This window comes from Camelina sativa, chromosome 16, assembly GCF_000633955.1.
Source record: "Camelina sativa cultivar DH55 chromosome 16, Cs, whole genome shotgun sequence".
In the NCBI taxonomy this organism is placed as follows: Eukaryota; Viridiplantae; Streptophyta; class Magnoliopsida; order Brassicales; family Brassicaceae; genus Camelina; species Camelina sativa.
In genome coordinates this window covers 18,503,236-18,528,122 of record NC_025700.1, presented here as the reverse complement: position 1 = coordinate 18,528,122, position 24,887 = coordinate 18,503,236, and the positions used below count along the sequence as shown (strand labels likewise).

Genomic DNA, 24,887 nt, shown 5'->3' with positions numbered 1-24,887 from the left:
TTTAAGTGGCACCGTCCACAAAGAGTATGCTCCAAAACAAACGGAGCTATATATGGTAGCTAGCCGAAATATATAAATTGGTAACTCGTCAAATTTGACACTACCCTCGGTGATGAGGACTTTCAAGATGTTTAAAGCCACACCTTGTCTCTTAATGGGAGAGATTTTGCTTCTGCTTACATTTTATCGACGGGTTATTAAGTCTTTAACCTCAAATAATCCAACAACTGTAATAAACTGAAGAAAAGAAAACAAACAAAATCGAGTTAAGAAATAAATTAAACTAATGTAATTGGGAAAAATAATCAATTTTGAATGTGTTGAAATAAATCTTCAATTTTTACTGACTTTACATGACAGTCGAACCACCTACCTCTATGCAGGGTTGAATGTATTTTAACCAACTGAGCTTAACTGCTTATTTGACATTAGTACACAAAGACATTTAGTTATCCATCCTATGTTGCCTAGAGTCTTCTTCAACATGGTCATATTCACCAAGCTGACTCAAATCCCCTGATTAGTTTCTTAATCTTCCAAATCTCAATGTTCATATTCGATTCTTCTGCCATTTTTTTGCATCTCTCGAGGTCAGAGATGGAGAAGGAGAAATCAAAAGCAAATCCTCGACTACCCAAAAGTACAAAATCAAAGCAAATTTGAAGAAAATGAGTACTTTGAACAACGTTAATTTCAGATCCAAATCGAATTAGGGTTTCAACTGAAGTAAAGATCGAAACTTGTAATAAATACGAGTACGGCGAACAGAGTGAATCGATTATGCAAAGAGATTGAAACCGCAGCAATATTGAGTGCTCCTTTCACCGTGTCAATGGAGATTACAGTGACTTTCCTAATTGTGGAGAAGAAGACTCAAGAGATATTAAAATAATTAAATGCGTTTGTGAAATAAAATCAATAAAACACTTTAGCTCAGCTGGTTTCTTTTCGTCTTTTCTAACTAGAGGTAAGAAGCTCGATTCTCAATTTTGTAACTTTTTTATGATTTAACAGATATTTTAATACCGTTAATTTATTCCGTTATATGATTTAACGAGGTGCCTTATTTGGCAAAATCAACGAAAATTTATGATTAAACTAGAAAGTCAATAAAAATTGGAGATTTATTTCAACGCATTCAAAGTTGATGCTTTTTCACCACTTTTGCAAAATTCAGGCTTTTTTATGACATTTTTCCCTAATGTAACGTCATGTCTAATGGCATTTTAAGTACTTACCAATCATTTTGTTCTCTTGACCTCGTACTTCACTGCTTTCAAAATGACCTCGTACTTCACTGCTTTTGTTCCACGTAACGCTCTCTGATCATCTCTACGTAACGTAAGATTGTGTACACTCCTCGGTTAATCCGAGGCACTCACACGTCACTGGTTCTGGCTGGAGATTTGTGTGACAGGCGCCAGCGAGATGATTATTACTTTCTTTTTTTGAAATTAGCATTGTTTGATCACTTAGTACACTCGCAGACATGGTTTCTTGATTTAAAACCTTGTTGAGAGAATTGATCAACAATCCAATGCTAACTTAATTAGAATCAAATTATGAAATCCGTGGTGGACAAAAAAACTGTATATATCCTATGGAAATCGTTATCCACTTCCAATCTTCGACTATCACCAATTTTGTAAGGAATTGAAATCAAACTAATGTCGAACTGACTATATTTGAACTTTGTTGGCACCAAAGTGATCGGTTACTTATGTACGGATCCTTAGGCTTTGTGTTTGCATCTTAAAATTTGTGGACAATGAGTGTATACTCCTTTATGTGTGATATATAGGCCTGTGGGACGTTTTCAATTTATATATTAAGGTAAGAAAGAACTGCAAACTATGCAATTTTGTTAATCAAATTTGCCGAACGTTTATAATATTCGGTGTGCCTACTTTTATGACCTCTTTTAAACACACGTGAATTCAACTTTTAGTCCTAGGTATTAGCTCTGCATAGATATGTACTCGAATCATCTCGAACTTGTTCTGTTTTTATAGGTGATGCTAGTGCATATATTTTGTATCTTTTGAAAATATACCCGCGTCCAGCACAACTCTTAATTGCCACATCAGCTCGTGTCGCATCTCTCATGTTGTTGTGCCAATACATGATCCATACTGTTGTGACCATCAGTTCAAGTTCTTTCAATCTCCTCCTATTTGATTTTTTTTGCTTAACACGTCAAGGATACATGTTTGAAGCTACAACAAACACACGTAGCATGTAATAGAAAGTGACAACTAATTAAGAATAGTGAAAAGCATGCGTTAAGCTCCAAAAAAATGAAACAATACGCAGTAAATCCTAAGAGAATTCACTAGAAGAACAACACATCGACTTGATTTGAAAATAGGCAAAAGAGTGGTAATGGTGGAGCCGTGGCATATATATGCTCGATACGCAACATATATGCATACTGATTTTTTTAACCTAGAAAACTTGAAAATGAAACTTCGAATTTGAATATTATTTGTGACTTTCAGTACACATAAATAGAAACTTGTGTTGTGTATGTCGTATACTTATATATCGCATGTGATCCCTTCAAATGAACACTTCCAGCTTCTATAATAACAATTTCTCCTTTTGATTATATTCTAAGGAGATAGATAACATAGCAAGTTGACGGAAAATATATTGGTTAAGTAGTCGAAATGTCGAATTCAATCTTTCATCATAGAAAAAAAAAATTCGATTCAATCAATGTAGTTAGCCAATTAATTGCGAGTGTCTACACGTTACAATTATGCTCAAATAGGATTCCTAATTTTTGTTCTCATCAGAAATAGAATAAATTCCAAATTATTATAAACTATTGAGAGTTAGTGAATATTGGACAACCAACCCATCTAACTTTTGTTCAAATCAAGAAAACAATATCTCAAACGTTTGAACATGTTAGTTACCGATTCATACGTTACATTTTATAGTCATTTGATTTTTAATCATTTAAGAATTAACTTTTTTTAAGAGTGATTAAAAAATAACTACTAATGTGATGTCTAATGGCTTAACGAAGAGCATCATCACAGAGATAAGCAATGGCCCTACCTTCGATTGTTTTTGTTCATACATGTCATTTTTATATGATAAATTGCTCCAAGAATCTCCTTTTTTAATTTTTTTTTATCATCTAATAATTCTGATCGAATAATATAAACACATCTTTCTTTATTTTGTTCTTGTTTACTGAAAGCTCACAGCGACACAATTCCGAACCTTTATTAGCAATTGGGGAAAAAAGCTAGAATTGTTCTTTTACGCCCAAAAAGTTTCCACAAGGTATACAAATCCGGCAAAAACACATACAGTGACCGATTTTGGTTTACCGACGAAATTTTTACAAATCTGAAAACCGAATTTAATCCAAGGTGGGTCCCTAAACCGACGGTTTAAAAACATTATTCTTTTTTTTTCAACGATGTTTCTTTTTTTTTTTTTATGTCAAACTAGCGAAACAGCTATCAGACCTAGACAAAACATTAGAAGAAGAAGAAACACAATCATGATGATCTTGGTCGTCGTCTTTAGAAGGACTACTAGGCATGGATCTAAGCATTCTTGGTGAATCTAAGCTTCTTCTCAAGATCTGTCTCATCGCAGAGATCAAATGCCCTGTCGGATTCGGAGGTGGGCTTGATGATTTGAACTTATTACACATGTTCATGTGCCTTGCCATAGCTTCCTCTGTTGTTACGAATCGTTTCGTTCTTATGACTTCGTACTTGACTGCTTCGGAACAGAGTCCACAGATCCATTTACCCATGTAACGCTCTTTGATCATCTCTATGTACGATTGCGTACACTCCTCGGTTAATCCGCAGCACTCACACGTCACCTGCTCCGGCTCGTCTCCGGAGATCTGTGTCCCCGGCGCCGGCGTGACGATGATTACTTCTGGTGTTGAAATTAGCATTGTTGGATCACTTAGTACACTCGCCGACATGGTTTCTTGATATTAAAAAAAAAAAAAACCCTGTTGAGAGAAAGAGAATTTGATCAACACTCCAGGTTCAAAAGTTTCGAACACAAAACTACTAAGAAGAGAGATTTTTACCAGTAGAAGAAGGAGATGAATGAGAAGACAAGACAGCTCTGCCTGCTTGTGATATCTTCTTGATCTGTCTCTGTTTCTGAAACAGAGGAGAGATTTTTAAAAAAGTAGAAAACTTTTTTTCTTTTTTCTTTCTGTTTTCTACAATTATAATTCGTTTCTCCACTCCCCGTCTTCTAAATTCCCTTCTTCACCAATAAAAATTTCACAAAACAAAACCATTGTAAAAACAGAGTAAATCACACACACACAAAATATAAAAGCTCTCTCTTTTTTTTTTTTTTTTGTTGGCTTCTCTTGATATCAAATTAGGAAAAAGTTACCCTTTATATTACCACTAGTACTTGTTCATAAAAATCTCGTTTCACAGAGAAGAAAGAATGCAAGAACAAAAAAAACAAAAGTTTATAATTGGGAAATATTTGAAGAGAGAAGAATGAGAGAGAGAGAGAGAGAGAGAGAGAGAGAGAATGTGCAGGCGAAGGGAGAAGCAATGATTGGTGTTATAAAGGGAGTATGAAAGGGAAGAAGAATGGTAAAAAAGCCACGTCGGATAATATGTTTTTCAATCCTCACCGTCCATCTTAGGAACTTAGGCCAGCTGGCGAAGAAACTGACCTCTTCTCCAAACATATTCACACGATATCTAAAATTCTTACAAAAAAAATAAAATATGAATTATTATTAGTTTTCAGCCGTTTCGGTTTGGTTTCATTTGACTAATTTAGCTAATCAGGTGTCGCCAATCTGTCTATGACGCCATTTTCAAAACACAATTATTGTTCCCTTTTAATTACGCACGGCAAAAACACCATATGACTCCATAATGTTATAGACTACTTATATAGTTAATCACGGCATTCATTTTGCTAATGTATCAAACAAACATTTATGTATCTTAAATTTTTCGATTTTAGCAAAATTTGGTTTAGTATGCAAAATTTTGAAAATGTTGAAGAGTGTTCGTGAAAGAGGTAAATTAGGTGAAACTTGGCTAATACTATGACCTAGTCAAAACCTCTAATAATTATACGTATTTAATTGTGCTAATTTTTTTTTTGTCATATCATGCGGTGTCAACAACAGTAGCCAATTATTTGATTAGATTCATAGCATTATGGTTTTTAAAAACCAAATATACGACGGATTTATAATTTCCTTATTACTACTATGAAAGTTTGAAATTTGAAAGACGACATGTCATTAACTCTAACTAAAGTTACTAAACATAGTTTTGTTACTTACTGCCGTTTACTGTTTTTTCTTTCAAATGTTACACATTAATGACATACACAGAAAAAATGGATAAATACATTCCATTCAAAATATAAGTGTTAGTAAATCAAAAGTTGAATTTAGAATCTGTAATATTATTCTCGAAACTAAATCAATTGCTTGGGAAAAAGAAAAACTAATTATAAAGCTAATATATTTTTTTTAAAAATGAAAAAAGTATAGGATACATATAATGGCCACGTATATAATTCATATTTTAGTTGAATGATTGCGTGGAATAATTAAACGAAAGGATATGCCTTGTTGGCGATTCCTATAGATCCAATATAAACCTTCTGGCCAATCAAGAAACAGCAAGTTGCAATATATTTTTTTTTAAAAATAGTTCTCTTGACACTTTGATTCTTTCTTTTATACTCCATTTGATACTTACATATACCGATAAGCAATAGATCGACGTTGACAAAAGAATTGCAACAGAACGAATATATATTGCCAAGCAACTGCAGATAGAAAAATAGCCAAACGCCATAATAGATTATAGGACAACAAAAAGAATATTAATGAAAAACATCATAACAATGGTTTTTTAACAAACGTTGTCAAAAAAAAAAAAAAAAAAAAAGGTTTTTTAACAAACAAATTTAAAGTTATATTCTCTATCATGCATACTAACTAATCATAGTTTCTAAGTTCTTTAACACTAACAAAAGCACATTTCCGTAATTACATAATACTTTGTATAAGTTTACCAAATGACGAGAAGAGTAACATATGTTTTTTTTTGCTAGTTTTGCTAGTTCACCACCCACCAATGTATTTCATTATAATGTATATATAGTTTTTTTTTTTTTTAACAAAAACATTATAACTTATAGTTCTTAATTAATATTGTTTATTCTTAGCGTCCTTACGAGTATATTCTAGAAACATGTCTTGGCATATTTGATCTGTCAGATCTTGCACGTTAGAGCATGATTATCGGAGGGTTCAGGCAGGGGTTCAGAGTCTTTTTTTGGAAAAAAATAAATCAAAAGTAGAGAATAAACGTAAGAACTCCCCTTATATAATATACTGTCTCATGGGTTAAGAGACTGATACGTGTCAGCTCTCTGTTGGGCGAACAGAAAATATAAAATGAAAAAAAAAAAAAATTCCGACTGATTTTATTATTTCTCTCTCTCTCTCTCTCGTTCTCTCGTTCTCTCACGATTGGAATCTCCGAAACAAGAAAACGATTTGGAATCAGAAGCTTCATGGGTTTGAATCGAAGGACCGAGAATGGTTTGGATTCAGTTGGGAATGGAGAGAAGACGATTCGATGGGATTGGAGAGAAGAAGATGGCGATTTGGAAGCTAATCGCCAATTGCATGAATCGAGTTTCAGTCGAATAAATTGGTAGAGATTGAAGCAATTGGAATCAAAAGGTACGTTTGTTAGTACAATTGCATGAATCTCAGATTGTTTTATGATTAGGTTTCTTTGTTTTTCGATCTCAATTTAGGGTTTTTTGATGTTAGTTAGAAAATTAGGGATTTGCGTAAGTCTTTTCTCAAGTGATCCTAGATTCTATTTTGAACTCCTGCGGTAATCAAAATCTGGAGTTAATATGATTTTGACTCATATGAACGGCAATCAAAATCTGGAGTCATTACAACTTCATCAATCGTCAAAAACTTTTCCTTTCAAGAAGAAGAAGAAAAAGCAGAGCTTTTTAATCAATGGAAGGCGAGCTATTTGTGAAAGATAACAACATCGTCATGACTCTTGCCTGGTAACTAAATGATGAAAGTATAGAGATGTAAATGATTAGTTTTTCTTTTTCGCTTCTAGGATAAAATGTATACAACGATGAAGAATGGGAAGTGAATTTACCAGCTGAAGAAGTGCCTCCTGAGCTTCCAGAGCCAGCTCTTGGTATTAACTTTGCAAGAGATGGGCTCTCTGAGAAAGAATGGCTTTCTCTTGTTGCTATTCACAGTGATGCTTGGTTACTCTCTGTTTCCTTTTACTTCGGCTCGAGGTTTTCATTCCACAAGGAAGAGAGGTAATGGATGGCACACATCGTTTCTCTTTCGGTCTCCTTCTCAATGTGGATATTGTCTTATTATACACTGACTTGTTTAATTTTCAGGAAGCGCTTGTTCAACATGATCAATGATGTTCCTACTATATTTGAAGTAGTGACTGGAATCGCTAAGAAGCTATCAAAGGACAAGTCATCTACTGCAAACCAAAGCAACGACAACAAATCCAAGTCCAACTCTAAAGTTGTAAGGCCCTTGCTATCCTTTTTAACTCTTTTGTTTTTGCAGTTTTCAGAAACTTATTTTACTAAACTAGATATCCATACAACAAAACGATTAATGTATATGCTTTATATGTCGTAACTGGTTTGATACTTAATTTTTATTCATTCATGATCTTGAATACAATCCAGACTTGTAGCTTCACCGAAAACACTGCTTTGGTTGGATTGGTTTTTGAGTTTCTCCTATGTTTTTGCTTATGTAGTTTAATATTTCCTTTCCTTTGTTTTTGGGCATGCAGAGAACTTCAGATGGCAAAAGCTCAAAGACCAGGAATGTAAAAGAGGAGGACGAAGGAGAAGATGAAGAGGATGAGGATGAACATGGCGAGACCCTTTGTGGAGCTTGTGGAGACAGTGATGGCGCTGATGAATTCTGGATCTGTTGCGACCTTTGTGAGAAATGGTTCCATGGCAAGTGTGTGAAGATCACTCCAGCTAGAGCTGAGCATATCAAACAATACAAGTGCCCTTCATGCAGCAACAAAAGAGCGCGAGCCTAAATAATCTGTTGTAGTGAATATAGCCTGTAGTGACAACTCTCACTACCCCTCTTTATTTGGCTAGTCGTAGCTCTTTATTGGCCATAACAGCTTGGGCTTATTTCTCTGTATAATTGGTTTGATTTTGCAACTGAAGAAAAAGAACCTTTTAACTCAATTTGTGACCTCGGGTATGAATCAACAAGACATCTTACCAAAAAAAACATCTAGACATGCAGATAATTTGGTTTGCCGGATGAAAATAGAGTAAAAGTTAAACTTGAGGTTTTTCAAAAATTATTATGTTTTGTATGTTTGAAAATTAATAAAAATGGAATATTTTCTAATTTTATAAAATCTTAAATGTTTACACATTTATACCACTTCTATTCTATTTAAAATTTTAAAAGTTTAAAAAACAATATTTTCAAAAATAAGAGACTCAAAATAAGAACCTACCAATAAAAGAGAAAATTTTATCTAAGAGATCATGGGTTCTTATATTCCAAACAGTACACAATTAATTCATAAAAAATTTAAGAACTCCCATATAAACCCCAAATAAACTTGCTCTTACAACTTAATCCAGTTCGGATCCTATATGCAAAGCAAACATATATATATATATATATACAAAATATTGTAAAATGTCAATTATGAAGCCGTCACACTAAAAGTGTTCACATCATCGGTTGGAAATCTTCGAGGTGTGTTTCACGTGGATAATTAGTTAACACAACTAAAAAGTTTAGAGAGACAGACTCGTGGATGTGTCCTTGATTTTGGAAAATTTGGCTTTTCAGCATTTCATAATAAGTGTACATATATAGGCATATGGCACTTCTCAACAGTTGGAATTCGATGACGAAGAGAAGTAATATTGATATCCAAAAAAAAAATAGAATTTCGGAATTTTATGGATCAAGCTTGGCTTATTTTTCAGTAATTTAATATAGGTCAACTCCGAAGGTCTGGAATTGGATGCCTATACAATATACAGAAAATAAAACTAGTTATTACGCAATACACATATATATTGCACATCTAAAAGTAAGACATTGACGTGACTTGACTAATGATGCATAAAAAGTCTACCTGAAGAAGGAAAAAAGGTTCCGGAAATGAAGGGCCATCACACAAAAAACCGACCCTATTTTAGTTATAGGCTAATTAAGAGAATATCACAACAACATTTTCTAATAATAAAATATTATAGGATCCACCTTTTTTTGGAGCAAAAAGATAGGATCACCCTTTTTGTTTTAGGTTAAATAGAAAAAATAAAAAATTTAATGTGATTTTTTAAAATAGTATGTAATATTAACCATTTCATATGTGAACCTAAACCGATATATAATATGTTATATGAACCCAAAACGACATATAATTTCGTTCTAATTGTAAAATCTAAACTCTAACTATTTCATTTGTGAATCTAAACCGACATATAAATTCGTTCTAATTGTAAAATCTAAACTCTAACCATTTCATTTGTGAACCCAAACCGACATATAATTTCGTTGTAATTGTAAAATTTAAACTCTAACCATCTCATTTGTGAACCCAAACAGACATATAATTTCATTCTCATTGTAAAATCTAAATCCTAACCATTTTATTTGTGAACACAAACCGATATATAATTTCGTTATAATTGTAAAAACTAAACCCTAACTATCTCATTTGTGAACCCAAACTGACATATAATTTTCATTCTAATTGTAAAATTTAAACTTTAACTATTTCATTTGTGATCCCAAACCGACATATAATTTCGTTCTAAAAACAAAAATGAGAGAAAATATTGTGGACCCTATAGTAGTTTCTTAATTACTTTTGATTTTTGTTATTTGCCACCAAAGTTTCAAAAGACCAGAAAAAAATGAAAACAAATTTTCACCGCCGATCAAAAATATAATAAGATAGTTTCTTCTATAAAAAATATGACGATTCTTTANAAAAAAAAAAAAAAAAAAAAAATCACCGTCTATCATTTTCTTTTTTAAAAATTATTATCTCTACAAGAATAAAATATAAATTTACTGTTCGAAAAAAATTATTTTCCATAATTGAAAGAGAAATTATATGTCGTAGCCTCGTAGTAAAAGAACTAATCATTTGACACAAAAATAAGGTTCACTCGTTCTATGCGCTAGATTGGAGAAACACCGATGGCCCAGTATTGATATATATTACCTCTGGGCCTCCGTTTGATTTAAAAGTTTTTGACCCACTTAACCAATGATATTAAAAGCATGGGCCTCTGAGAGCCGAATAGAGTATTCTATGTAATATATTGTTTTGTTGTTTTATATGTTAGCTCTATTATCTTCCATAAGCTGTAGATGCAACTGTAGATAAATTTATAGACATAGAAGAAGAAGAAGTCTATTTACAAATTGATTGTAAAAAGCATACTTATATTATAACCCTGACCACGCTTTCGAGATACTTACTAGCACATATCATTTAAAATTATAATCGTTTTTCCAAAAACAATTATATTGAGTTGGTCATGACACGCACATTCATGTCCGCTACCATATCTAATTGCTGGTTTTTTCCTGTTTCTTTAGGTGTCTAGTTGCTGGTTCGAAACTTGGTAGCAGCAATATATGCACATTTTTTTAACTTAAAGGGCAAAAAAAATTTTTTTTGCTTAATATTTGCTTTAGGTAGCCAACAGTGTTGGGCCGGCCCTGTTCATGTCGTTTTTCAAATGATTGTTGTCAGCTTGTCAATTGGGGAAGTGATTAGTACTATATACAAACGATTTAAATACACAAAAGATTTGCTTCACGACTACTTTATTTCGATCGATGACACATAATAGTTGAAATAAAAATGCTATTATTAACTTGTTACGAGTGTATTGACTTTGGTTATCAGAAGAAACAGATAACAAAACAAACTTAAAATCAAATTAATAATCATATCATAACGTAGGAAAATAATTAAAAATTGAAATGTCAGCAGCAGCAAGAGGTAGTGTTATGGTTGGCCCGACGCCGAAAAATTAGTGGTTACAACTTCATTTTATAAATAAGGTAGGGCAGTCTAAAATCTTTAGTGGACCAAAACCTAAAAAAATATTGAGTAATTAAATTAAGTTTCCCCAATTTTATTATTAATTCTCGTTACTAATGGAAAGCATGGCAGACAACAATCCGTTAAATCAGCTTTTTACTTCAGCTATTAACGATTATGTTTTTATTATGTTTTTTTAACGAATCTATTTATGGCTATACTTTGATTAGTAATGCGAAACGACGTTTGTAATCACTAATCGGTATGTATGTGGAAATTAAATGATCACCATTTTATTTCTTTAGCCTTCCATTTTACTCACAGCTACAAATCAGAATATACGAATAACCGATTAAAGTTGTTTTTGTTTTTGTATGTAAAATAATTGTAACTTATTGTACATGGCCTACATGTCTAATAATTTGGTTTGTCGAATTTATATTGAGTAGTCGATCGTGGTCCGGTCTCGACGTGGAGCCAGAGGATTCTGTAGTGTTTTTTTTTTTTTTTTTAAGTTTACATTATTCAGTTATTGAATCAAAGTGATATATGTTATGTAAGTAGTCGAATGATCTATACAATCAATTTCTTTTACATAAAAAGTATTACATGTTTTGGTGTGATAGCAGAAATATCCAAAAGCAAAGTCCATCTAATTCATATAATCTGTATTGTCATGTAAATTCTACATTGGAAAAATTTAGATATGGTAGCGGAATATTTTTCCTTTCTTAATGAGTGACTTGTAATTCATGTGGAAAAAGAAAAACTAACGTGCAAAAACGTTGTTTTCTGTTCTCATAAACACTCATAATACTTTAAAACAAAGCGATGGAATTCTTAAACAAATTTTTTAAACGGAATGAAAAGATTGTTTTTTCTCGAATGATCAAAATAACATAATAACTGAACATTAGTTATACTGTTTGTTAACAAATCTTAGCTGCTTCGTCTATTGAAGAATAAATACATTAATTGGCGAATAAAATATAGATATGTGAACACTTTGTTTTTCGGTCAACTGGATTTAGATTTTAAAGATCCTCAGAAATGATACTAGCTTTACATTCCTAAACTGAAAATGGATATTAAATCCCCAAACTTTCCTCTATTCTTAGCCATTTATTATGAACATGGTGGTCTATACAAAAGAATAAGACTTATTNAAAAAAAAAAAAAAAAAAAAAAAAAAAAAAAAAAAAAAAAAAAAAAAAAAAAAAGAGAATAAGACTCCAAAGAGAATCTATCAGGAATCATACAAAAAACACCCATATAGAGGTTCCAGGATACAACTTTCTCATCTTCAAAAACACCATGAAACCCAAAAAGAATAGCAAATAACACTATATATAAAAACAAAATACTCTTATTATCAAAACATTTGACATTAGTTAAGAATTACAAAAGCTCTTTTAATTACTACATTAAAAAAATAAAAGAGCTTTTGTAAGTTTTTTTTAAAATACTTACAACTTTTTCGAGGTTTTTAAAAAAAAAAAAAAAACTTACAAAAGCTCTTTTAATTACTACATTAAAAAATAAAATTCCTATTTGATTCAGATAAAAATGGTTGACGTTATATGAGTTGCCTTAACTAAAGTATTTGTGGAAGTAAGTGATTTATCTAAACTAAATTACACATGTGTTACTGTTAACGAATTTTTAGCTATTCTTTTTTTTTCCACCAAACTATTATTATGTTTAAAGTTGAAACCATTATTGATAAAGTTGAAACTATTTATACTCTGTTCGAGAATAAGGGGAAGGTATTGGTTTAGGATTTAGAAAGAATTTTAATGACTTTATGTTCTTGCTGATTGTTAGAATCATAGAAAATTGAAAGTTAAAAATGAAAGATTCTAAGAGATTGTTTAGGAAATTTTTTAAAATCTTGATGATTTGTTTTTTCTAATCTTGTAAAATCTTTCTATTTGATGAAAGAGTTTTCATGACTTTTGTTATGAAGGAAATGATATAAAATCCTAAACTAATAACATAAAATTTGAATTCATTAACAATCCAAGATTCTTTTATTTTACTTGAATAACATAAAACTTTTAATGACTTTATAAAACTCTTAATCCAATAACACTAGATTTATCAAGATTTTAGATAACTTTTTACAAATCCACAACCAATAACACCAAATTTAAAAATTTTGATTGAATAACAACATATTTTACCTAACTTTTAAAGTCATTAAAATTCTTTCTAAATCCTAAATTCTTTCTAAATCCTAAACCAATACCTCCCCTAAAAAAAAGGAATCTATTTTATTCCATAACAAACAAATTAAAAAAAAAAACGAAACATCTATACTATTATATACTAAAGATTAAAAAAAAAAAAAAAAAAATCCGTCACTGTTGTGGCGGCAGGATGCTTTCCACGTGTTTATAATCCATTGGGTAACATTATCCCCAACTTAAATTAAAATCTTTTTCTCTCGCCGTTCCTTTCACCGGCCGATTTAAAAATCACCCATTAAACACGGACCTGCTAAAATCTCTTCTCACCTCCTTTTCACATCTCAGTCTCATCATCGCCGGAGACCAAAAAAAAAAAAAAGATGTCGGAAGAGTTCGCAATTCGAGTAGAGCAAGGTCTCAAGCTTTCAAGAAGGATATACTACGGCAAAGGCATCACTCCTCCTTTAGTACCGGCGGATCCTCCTTCATCGCCGGATAATTTTCTCCCGACGGCGATTACGGCTTACGCTTCTATCACAGATCCGGTGGCTGTTGATAACCCCGAAGTTCCTAGTTACCAGCCGTACGTTCACGCACGGTGCGATCCTTCGGCGCTAGTGCCGCTTCAGATGCTTGGAGTTGAGATGAGAGTAGACTGCTGGCTCGACACGGCGTTTGTCAGTATCTCTGGACGGTGGCGAGTTCACTGCGTTATGCCTAGCAAACGCTTTGACTGCTGTGTCGGTGTTCCCATGGGTGAAAAGGTAAATTTCATTACAACAAAACGACAAAATTTACTACTTTTATCTATCTTTCCATTAATAGCATTGTTTTTTAGTATAATTTTGAACACATTTTGTGTAAACAGGGCTCACTTCTAGGTGCTGAGATTGATGTTTTGAGCAATGAGAAATCTTACAAGACCAAACTAGTTACAGAGGATGAAACTTCTGACTTTGAAAACGTTCATAAAGACAAAGATTCACGTTTCTTCAAGTCTCATATATATACTTTCAAGATCCCACATGTTTGTTCTCTCTCTCTCACTTTTAATAGCTAACTTCTTTAGGATTTTGTTATTAATGATGGTCAATATAATTTATTAGGTTGATGGAGGATCAATCTTTACGGTTAATGTGAATTGGTCTCAGAAATTGATTTACAGAGACGGCAAGTTTCATCTAAATGTGCCTTTTAGATTCCCTGCTTATGTGGTTCCTGTAGGCAAAGAGATTATTAAACGAGAAAAGATTGAGTTGAACATGAACTCTTGTGTTATTGGCGGCGAAATAGCTTGTAATTATACAAGCCATCCTTTAAAGGTAATTTTACATTGTTGTGTTAACAGTTTGGTTTTTCAAGATTGTTACTACTGTGTGGATTGAGTAATTGTGTGAAGATCATTCTCAGGTGACTCATCGTGAAGCTGGTAAATTAAGTTGTGAGTATGAAGCTGAAGTATCATCTTGGTCAAGGACTGATTTTAGTGTTTCATTCAATGTGAGGTTTCTTTGATTCCCCTGAAGCATTTTTTGTATTCTTCTTCTTGATACTTAGATCGAGCTTTATTTTTTTTCGTTTTATAGGTTTCGTCTGGTGATCTGACTGGTAATGTTTTGGTTAAGTCTCCATCTCCATGGGATTCAGATGATAGAGGAATGTTCTGTTTGTACCTTTTCCCTGGAACCACCAAACATAAGCAGGTTTGTTTTTATTACTACAACCACTACTGAATCTTCTTCTGCTTAACTGTGACATATGATCAATGCAATGTTGTTATTATCTGTAGCTTTTCAAACGAAGAGTTGTGTTTGTGATTGACATAAGTGCAAGCATGAAATGGAAGCCACTAGAGGATGTGAAGAAAGCTTTGTTAGAGTGTTTGGCTAAGCTACAAGCTGAAGATGTTTTCAACATAATCGCCTTCAACGATGACATTATGGAGTTCTCAACTTCGATGGAGTTTGCAACAGATGATACTATCTCTGCTGTGACTGAATGGCTTGATAGTAATTTGATTGCAAATGGTGGAACAAACATGTTACTTCCCCTCAAACAGGTTCGTTACTTATCTGATCTCTCTGTCAAGACATAAGCCAAAGATTGCTCAGCGAGTCTTCTTCATGTGTGTTTTAGGCTATGAAACTGCTTGAAGGAAGCAATATTGGAGTTCCTCTTGTATATCTTGTCACTGATGGATCTGTTGAAAACGAGAGAGAGATATGTAATGATATGAAAGAATGTTGTAGCAGAAAAGGGAAATCGATTTCTCCTCGGATATCTACCTTTGGCATTGGTAAGTAAACTCTGTTTTTTTTTTGCTTTTCTTGCTTACTCTCTCATATAAATATCAAAGTCTTAGTTAGAAACAATTCCACAGGTTCGTTTTGCAACCATTACTTCTTGCGAATGCTAGCACGGATAGGGAATGGTTACTATGATGGCACGAACAACACAGGTAGATTGTAATACCCTCTAGTTTGACTATTGCTGATATTGTACTAATTCAGAATCAAGAAGCTAAAAACATTTCTTGCTTTGTATTAAAAATACACCTAGCCAGATTCATTTGAGCATCAGATGAGTAGACTATTTGATATAGCTTCTTCAACGATCGTAGCCAATACCACTTTTGATGCTCTCAAACTCCTCCGCTCAGTCGAGGTACTTATACACCTTCTATAACATAGAGTTCGTTTCTTGATATTTCTTTTTTGACCTTCTTGTCTTTCTTTGTTTTTGCAGTTGTTTCCTTCTCAGGTTCCAGACATTACGCTCGGTGATCCGTTGATCTTGTCTGGAAGATACAAAGGAGAGTTTCCAGATGAAATTGAACTCAGAGGCACACTGGCTGATTTGAGCTGTTTCACAATAGAGTTAACAGTGCAGAAGGCTAAAGACATTCCTCTAGACAAGGTTACCTAATTACTTACATATAATCTCGTAGGAACACAACAAAGCTCCTTTTGCTAACCTTTGAACAGCAGGTTCTTGCAAGGAGACAAATCGATGAACTCACTGCTCGAGCTTGGTTCGAAGACAAGAAAGAGCTACAAGAGAAGGTTTTAACTAGGGGTTGTGATTCCACAATGTTGGTCTCTTGTTTCTTATTAACTAAATTTATCGTTTTTGTATGATCAGGTCATGAGATTGAGTATACAAACAGGGGCTCCTAGCGAGTACACACAAATGGTTTTATCACTCCAGCAAGACGACGAAGAGAAGACAATGGCAAGACCAGTTTCAATCAAAGAGATTCTAAGAAACCCGCCGTACCAAATCCACAAGCAGATGCAGAGGAACAACAGCTTTCGAACGAGTTTGCTTGGGAAGCAAGGGTATGGGTTCGGTAACATTGTGGCAACGTTAAAGAACGTGCCACCGTGGATGGAGGAGCCTAAGGAGGCGGATGGAGCGGAACTTCTGATAAGAGCGGCGTCAGGAGTGGTGGATCGAGTTTGCTGTATGTGTTGCTTGCAGTGCATGTCTAGGGTGAGCGATCAGTGCACCGTAGTCTTCTCTCAGATATGTGCAGCATTGGCTTGTTTCCAGTGCATTGGTTGCTGTTTCGAAGTCTGTGGCTGTCTTGACCTCTAATAAATCAGGAGGACAATGTCAAAATCAAAAACTAAAGAAAGAATGTAAATTCAATTAATGGGTTTACTCTCTTAGAAAAAGTTGAAAATCATATAATTAGTGTGTAATATCTGTATCTGTAATTAGAAGTTGTGATGTACGTCAAAGTTTTAAAAATTACAAGACTAATGTAATTGACTACTAATATACTAATTTATAGAAATAAGCTATTGGATTTGAATCATATATTCAAACTTAGTTAAACAAAACAGGAATTACCATAAGATGATGATGACTTTGTTAGAGAACTTCGTCTGAAATTTTTTCATCATTCTGAAAAAGTGTTGTAGATGGGAGTGTCCTTTCCTCACCCAATTTGTTATGGTACCATATCATCTTCCGGATTTAGTATTTGTTTCGATGATCACTCATCCAACACCATACGTAGCAACAATCCCATGAATTTATAGTTGCTACGAACACCAAATAAAGTTTCATTATTGAAGCTAATGTCTCATTACTTATAGAAACCACTAGGACAGAGAATATGAACTGATTGTTAACTCTTTTTTTTTTTTCAAGAACGAGGGAAGAATAACACCTTAGAATCGATGCATTTTAATCCAGCTGTGTCATGATATCTTGAATATGACTTACAACTAGGTATTTACCTTTACTTAGTATATTGTAAAACAAATATCGAGAAGAGGATCAGAATTAGTACATACATATCCAAATTCAAATTAGGTGCTCAAGTTCAAAGATAGACGACTGAGAACAAGTACCAATAAACCAATAGACAGCAAACAAATTCCTACATATATAACTTATAGTATCTCTAACAAGATTAGCCTGTAAATTTTTGACTTATAGACAAAGAGATTTCAGATCCAATGAGAATGATCTGTCTATATATTAATATTAATAATAAGAGTGATTTTATTGGTAAAAGGTTAATAATGTGATTAAAGGTCATTGAAGAAGGGAGAGTTGTTGAGTAGATTGAGAAAGGAAGCGGAAGAGAGAAAACATTCCAGAAATGGAAAGATTTGGTAGACTAATGGAAAGATTACAAAACACAAAGAGACCTCGTCATGCTCACTCCATGTGCTTCCCCCATCTTCTTCTCCTTTCTTCTCTCTTTTTCTTATCTCGATGCATCTCTCGTCTAATCTTCTTGACTTACCTCTCTCTAATTAAGTTATGAAACCACCCCTTTGCATCTTAATTCGACGACTACAAACATCCCTACAAACATATTTTGTCTAATCCAACATTTAAGGGTTTTTACAACAAGTATAGGATTCAAATTTGAGAAATACATTTTCTTGTAAAATAATGAGATGTAAGGCTAATCGAACATTTCAGAATTTTGTAATCCCTAACAATACTCTCGAGAATTAGGTTTAGCTGTTGGTATGGCACAGTTTAAAAGTGTTAGTAAAACATCCAATATTGCAAGGAGAATAACACGTCATGGAGTTATTCGTGAAAGTGTTCATCGTAATCGCAAGTGTTACATGTTAGATCTGAATTTAATAAACTTATCATTATGTCTAATAGGTCTAGACTTTAGACTAATATATATATAGATGATAACGTAGTAAAAAATATATATATATATATATATATATTTTACTACACTATCATATATTTTTTACTATATATCTTTACATATATATATATATATACATAAAGTAAATTAATCCTCAAACATGTACAATTTGAGTATTTTCAGACAAATAAAAAAAAAAGAGTCGCAATTAACAATTTTCGTAGATGGTGGAACTTGTTTCTCACTAGTTTCGTATTGGTCATTACATTATAATTAAAATTAGTGTTTTAAACACACAGCCACATATTGTTTTTCTAGAAGAAAAAGAAAATATAAAATTTCAAAGAAAAGTACAGTATTATTTTGTAGCAACCGTTTATTATATCAATCAAATATTTCATATAATACAATAATAATTTTTAATATGTAGGAAAACTTAGTATTTGAATTGAACAATGTCACGTTTGTATTTACGACTAACCTATTATATTCTGTAACCTAAAAAAACAAAATCACACTTCCTACACGAATGACATGCTGACGAGCTGCATGACGATCAGTTCATGTGTATTAGTACATTAGTACTATTTTTAATTTTTTGGGGTAGATTATAGTACATTAGTACTTTGAGTAGTTTGATCAGTTGCATATATATTATTTCAGATGCCTTACACGTGTTCTGTTTAAAATCACAAAGACATCTCAAATGTTGTTAATCACGATTAGCAAATGTTTAAGGCAACGTATTAACCATATAAACCACACATTATTTCCAATAATGACTGTTTAAAGTGGTCCACACTCCTTTTCTCTCCCATTTTTTTATACCAATGCACCATTTAGAGCCAAGTCGCCACAAACACTCCGATATGTTAATGTTTATTTTTTTTTTAATCTCGATTTTCTCCTAAGATACTGTTAGTAACTAATAATACAATCAAAGAGAAGAAGAAGGCAATAGAAGAAGATAAAGTAAGAACAAAGTTACATGGGGACAAATAAGATATGCATGTTTCCTCCAATGATGTTAATTCATTTGGTAACATGAAACGCTATTGGACTTTGATAATGTATTAATTTACAAATCTTACACTGTATAATTGTATTAGAGTTACCAACATCGATGCATAGAAAGTATATTAGAATCTGTAACTGACACGAATGATACTAGTAATTGGCTTAATCAATGGCATGACCTGGTGCAATAACAAAAAAAAAGTCCTATTTTTTTACCAAGCAATTGGGTTAAATGGAAAATATTCATCTTGCATTACTTTTATTTGGGCATATTTATATATTTATTAATTTTAGGCCTTAAAATAAAACTTAAAAGTATAACTTTAAGACTTTTTAGATATAGATTTTTATATAATTTCAGTAAAATGAAATATTTATATAATATAAACTTTTAAAAATTGAACCTTAAATTTTTTATCCCTGTGCAAATGCACTTGTTGCACTAGCCCATCCCCGGCCCTTATGTCACATATACTCATGTATTTGAATATCTCTTTAGAATACGTATACAGTTTGAACTTTGAACATAAACTATATGTTATATATCAAGGAAATAAATCTACAAATAAATTAGTATAATAGCTCAAGAGAGTTTGTTCACTTCTTTGGCTACTTGGCGAGTAGTGGCTAGAGTATGTACCAAACTGATATATAGTAGCCGTTGAAAGTCAACCCGACCCCTTTGGGAAAAGGGTTGCATTTGGACCCTTTTTAGTATTATGATACGTCTTCGTCTCACCATTTCTTTGTTTCCGTTTTTTTGGTAGGGGACCATTTCTTTGTTTCCTTATCTCTCTAGTAAGAAGTTATATGTTTCTCTTTTCTTTTTTTTTCTTTTTTTTTTCTTTTTTTGGTAAAAGAAGTTAGTATATGCTTATTTTTTACAAGAGTAGTAGAGAAACTAAAAAAAAAAATATTTAGTCTCATACTGATATAAATAATAATAATAATACTGATATGTTTCTCTTTTTTTTTTTTTTTTTTTTTTTTTAGGCAAACTAAAAAAAATTAGTCTCATACTGATAAATTTTGAAAAAGAAAAAGTTGACCAAAATAGAAGAAAATATATAGTATTATCTTACGATATTATATGCATAATGCATACCACAATTTTAAGAAACCGGCTACCAGACGATATAAATAATAATAAGATGTTCTTATTTATTTATTTAACACATTGTGTAAATTTTAGTTTTTCATCCTTCATAATTAATATTTTAGGTTTTCGCCTACAATAAATAAATAACTTCAATTATTCATTTTGTAATATAATTCGAACCCATTTTTCTTTAAGAGTAGTTTTTTCTTTTGATATTTCCTTCAAAACATTTTCTAGTTTTTGTAAAACGTAAGTTCGATTTAAAAGACAAGTGAACAAGGCAAGGGCAGGCACGACGTGGCGAATGTCGATTGGACCTGAGTTCACGTGATTGGGAGTGGTGCGGTGGGCTCAACTCTCCGACGATAAAGCGAGTCTGCTTTTTATTGCTTTCCTTTTGTCTCCTTCGTTTTTTTTTTCTCTCCCTTTTATTTACATCACTCTAATTAAGAAACCATGAAATTATATAGAAAAAAAAGAAAACAAATTGTTAAGAAAATCCTTCCGACCAAAAAAAAAAAAAATTGTTAAGAAAATCCATTTAACTTAACTTTATAATGGAAAATTTCTAATCACTATCAATATCAACTATCAGTACTCAGTAGTCTTTATGTGACTGATAAAGATATACTAAATCCTATATGAATCTTTCCATAATGGTGTAGGTTTTCAATCAAATCTACTAACTTTGTCAAAACAATAAAATTCGCCCGCCATAAATTTTCTATTTTAATTTGTCGATGTGAATGTGTGTCATTCACTGGATAGAGAAAAAAAAAAAGGTTTGTATCGTCTACAGTTTATGTTATTGTTAACAATCAAACGGTTTAGTGTAGCAAACCATTACATCAAAGTCGATAGATGTTAGATGTGCACAAACTTGGTCGAGAAAAAAAAAAAAGAGTTTTTCGGTGGCCATTATAACATTCGGGACTGGTATAAGTTTCACATGGCTTTGTAATACTAACGTGGCACCATGGAAAGTCTGATATATCGATGATTAGATCAAAATGCGTTACACGCCCACAACTTATGATTCAATTATTTGATGGAAAATATTAGATAAAATGTACAGAGAGATGAGAAATAGAGGGTAAGGGGACAATGGCATGAGTTCCTTCGTGGGGTTTGCTTTTATTAATTTCTATCTTTCTTTCTGTCTCTTTCCATCTTAGATTTTTCTGAAATGCTCTAGAATTCGATATTAGCCTTACAATGATGTTTTACATATAACAATTACTTGTGGATCAAAACCTTAATAACACGTTTCACACTCAGAGGTCACAAATTGAAACGATGTTTCATAAACATTTTTTTGACGTTTGATTTGTACGGTAAGACATTTTGAAAGCTATTTTTGAGAACTTTTAATTTCCAACGTATTCTTTTTAATAGTACATAATTATTCTTCATTACCTTTATTATAAAGTTTTATCATCTTACAAGGACAATTTTCAAGAAATCAATAAAATATGAAATTTCCACGAAAATCACATACAAATAAACGAAATGTGTAGAAACCTCTATATCTTCGTGTCAGCATAGTTAACCATTCAATAACGAGGCAAATGGTTTCTAGGGATTCAATATTATTTCCATCTCCTTTTATAGATAGTCGAAAAATGGTAAAAAGATATTTAGTTTGAGACTATTTGTTGAAACGAAGTGCCGTTATATGATTCGTGATCAAAGCCGTAACGTTCTCAACGATACAAAACTAATATTTTTAATTATAATGCTCCGTTAAATTAATTAAGCTACAATACAATTAATTAAATACACAAAGAAGAATGTTTCTTTGGACCTCGATCGTTTGCATGGGGACATGTGCGCCAATATGAGTCGTACATGGTGAGTGAGCTGTATGAAGTATGAACTATAAAGAAGACTAGTGTGAGTAAAGGGGTTTATATATCTGAACACAAGTTAACCAAAACCAACCAACTCCGAAATTTTTCTTTTTCTAGAGAGAAACCTTTTTTTCTTCGTCTTCCTTATTTTTTTTCACTTTTGAAGAAGTGGGAATCTGGACGAATAAGCCCGTCATATATTGGAACTTGAACCATCAAATTCATCAAAAGAGTTTTAAAAAATCTTAATTCTTTTGATTTCTACTTGTATTTAAGCCTTCTTGATTCACCACCATAAATCGGATTATTTCAACTCTTTTTTTTTTTCTTCTGTCATTAAGACATGAAGGTAATTCGTTTAATCACTCATATGAATTTGTTCCTATATCTCAAAAATAGTGTAACATGATTACTCATAAATAGTATTTTATTGTCTTTTCAGTTCTTCGGGTGGATGCAAAACAAGCTACATGGGAAGCAAGGGAATACTCATAGACCAAGCATATCCTCTACTTCTTCTCGTAAGTTCAAGATTACACTAATTAACTAGATTCTATTGTCTTAACATGTTTACCAAAAAGAAAACTACTAGATTCTAGTGTCTACTTATTCGTCGAGAACAAAAATTTTGATTACCAAAGTTGCTGTCTACTTGGGACATGTGCAAAGAAAAAAATACTCCTCCCAACATTCTCCGTTCCATTGATTGGCTCTCTCTCATAGTTTTCTTTTGTTTTATGTAAAAAAGATCAACCGAGAGAGGAGTTTAGCGATTGGCCTCACGGGTTACTCGCGATCGGAACATTCGGTAACAAAGAGCCTACACCACAAAAACTTGATCAAGAAGTGGTTCAAGAAGAGACGGTGTCTAACGTGCACGTGGAAGATCAAACACAAGATAGAGATCAAGATCTTTCTTCCTCCGATGATCTATAAGAAGATTTCACTCCTGAGGAAGTTGGGAAACTACAGAAGGAGCTGACGAAGCTCTTAACGAGGAGGAGCAAGAAGAGGAAATCTGACGTGAATAGAGAATTGGCAAATCTTCCTTTGGATAGATTCTTGAATTGTCCTTCGAGTCTTGAGGTCGATAGAAGAATCAGCAACGCCCTTTGTTATGATGAGAATGAAGAAGACATTGAGCGTACGATCAGTGTTATCTTAGGAAGATGCAAAGCGATTTCGACAGAGAGCAAAAACAAGACGAAGAAGAGTAAGAAAGATTTGAGCAAAACCTCTGTTTCTCATCTCCTCAAGAAGATGTTTGTATGTACAGACGGTTTCTCCCCCGTCCCTAACCCTAGCTTGAGAGACACGTTTCAAGAATCGAGAATGGAGAAGGTATAGCCCCCTAATTAAAGTTCATAACACACAAATTTCAATATAACTACATTTTCCATCACTGATTATTTACACTGTATGATACAGTTGCTGAGAATGATGCTACACAAGAAGATTAACACTCAAACTTCCTCGAAGCAATCATCAACGAAGAAAAACTTGCAAGACAAGCAACGATTTTCTTTGAAGAATGAAGAAGAAGAAGGAAGAAGTAGTAACGATGGTGGTAAATGGGTCAAAACAGATTCTGATTGTGAGTTAAAGATCTTTTGATTTAAATTTTTTTAATAAACTTGAATAAAAACATGAACTGATTCGATTCTTTTTACTTCTTGTGCAGTCATTGTTCTTGAGATCTGAATATTTGCCTTTTTCATGTTCTTACAAGAAAGTACAGGTAATAATTAACCAGACAATAAAATCTTACATTTTCAGTTGCTTTGCCTATAATACTGTATCTGATATTGGATTTTATGTTTTTTTTTTCTTTCAGATAATAGAGAATCTTCAATGAGATCAAGACAAGAAATGATCAATCAATCAGTTTCATTTTCTTTCTGATGAATGTTTTTGGGTAATCTGCAAGAGCTCATGAATCCCTTTTTTTGCATGGTTGGGTCAGTAAAACCAAACATGTTTTGTGAACTTAAACATCAGACAGTACATGAGATATTTGTATGCATGGATACATGTGTGTATATGTGAAGATAGTAATGTATACATACATGTATGTAGTTGTGTATTTTGAGGTGGATAACCTTAGTTTATATACAGACTTCGTCTTTTAACACTCTTTTGTTTTTTGTTTTTCAGTCATTTTTACATGTTTTCTTCTTTTTAATTTACTTGTAACACACAAAACTATTCAGATTAATAATACTTTTGTCTTAAGCCTTGTAACTATTGTTATCATTTTGTAATTTTTCTAGGAATATCACTGAGATTTTTGAATATCCATAATTAGAATCTGGAAGTGTAAATAAGTAATAAAACAGCATAACAGATCAAATAAAAGACTAAATTGGGATATTACATAAATGAAAAACATCAACTGTTTAAGTGACAGATTTGAATCAAGATATTCAAAATTGAAAATGACTAATTTTGTTCACTAAAGACTATAACTTTCTCATTCGA

General features: G+C 32.5%; 3 protein-coding genes and 1 pseudogene across 3 annotated transcripts; 3 read left to right on the top strand and 1 right to left on the bottom strand.

The window, feature by feature from the left end:
* Positions 3,220 to 4,527, bottom strand: LOC104751099. The gene is made up of 2 exons (XM_010472976.1): positions 4,073 to 4,527; positions 3,220 to 3,991 (listed from the first exon to the last, which is right to left on the bottom strand). Exon 2 carries the CDS (start codon positions 3,959 to 3,961, stop codon positions 3,455 to 3,457), a length of 507 nt encoding a protein of 168 aa, XP_010471278.1. The 5' UTR covers positions 3,962 to 3,991; positions 4,073 to 4,527; the 3' UTR covers positions 3,220 to 3,454.
* On the top strand, positions 7,028 to 8,274 carry LOC104753799 (PHD finger protein ALFIN-LIKE 3-like). The gene is made up of 4 exons (XM_010475997.1): positions 7,028 to 7,080; positions 7,153 to 7,353; positions 7,441 to 7,579; positions 7,857 to 8,274. Exons 1-4 carry the CDS (start codon positions 7,028 to 7,030, stop codon positions 8,115 to 8,117), a joined length of 654 nt encoding a protein of 217 aa, XP_010474299.1. The 3' UTR covers positions 8,118 to 8,274.
* On the top strand, positions 13,579 to 17,095 carry LOC104751098 (inter alpha-trypsin inhibitor, heavy chain 4-like). The gene is made up of 12 exons (XM_010472974.2): positions 13,579 to 14,076; positions 14,181 to 14,339; positions 14,419 to 14,634; positions 14,723 to 14,812; positions 14,899 to 15,015; positions 15,102 to 15,371; positions 15,449 to 15,608; positions 15,693 to 15,770; positions 15,876 to 15,976; positions 16,058 to 16,228; positions 16,300 to 16,374; positions 16,454 to 17,095. Exons 1-12 carry the CDS (start codon positions 13,693 to 13,695, stop codon positions 16,907 to 16,909), a joined length of 2,277 nt encoding a protein of 758 aa, XP_010471276.1. The 5' UTR covers positions 13,579 to 13,692; the 3' UTR covers positions 16,910 to 17,095.
* On the top strand, positions 22,496 to 24,644 carry LOC104751097 (annotated as a pseudogene).

Coding starts and splice junctions, on each gene's coding strand:
- LOC104751098 (XM_010472974.2), top strand. CDS start 13,693: ATGTCGGAAGAGTTCGCAATTCGAGTAGAGCAAGGTCTCAAGCTTTCA. Junction 14,340..14,418: donor ATACTTTCAAGATCCCACAT/GTTTGTTCTCTC, acceptor ATAATTTATTAG/GTTGATGGAGGATCAATCTT. Junction 16,375..16,453: donor AGAAAGAGCTACAAGAGAAG/GTTTTAACTAGG, acceptor TTGTATGATCAG/GTCATGAGATTGAGTATACA.
- LOC104753799 (XM_010475997.1), top strand. CDS start 7,028: ATGGAAGGCGAGCTATTTGTGAAAGATAACAACATCGTCATGACTCTT. Junction 7,081..7,152: donor ATCGTCATGACTCTTGCCTG/GTAACTAAATGA, acceptor ATAAAATGTATA/CAACGATGAAGAATGGGAAG. Junction 7,580..7,856: donor CCAAGTCCAACTCTAAAGTT/GTAAGGCCCTTG, acceptor TTGGGCATGCAG/AGAACTTCAGATGGCAAAAG.
- LOC104751099 (XM_010472976.1), bottom strand. CDS start 3,961: ATGTCGGCGAGTGTACTAAGTGATCCAACAATGCTAATTTCAACACCA.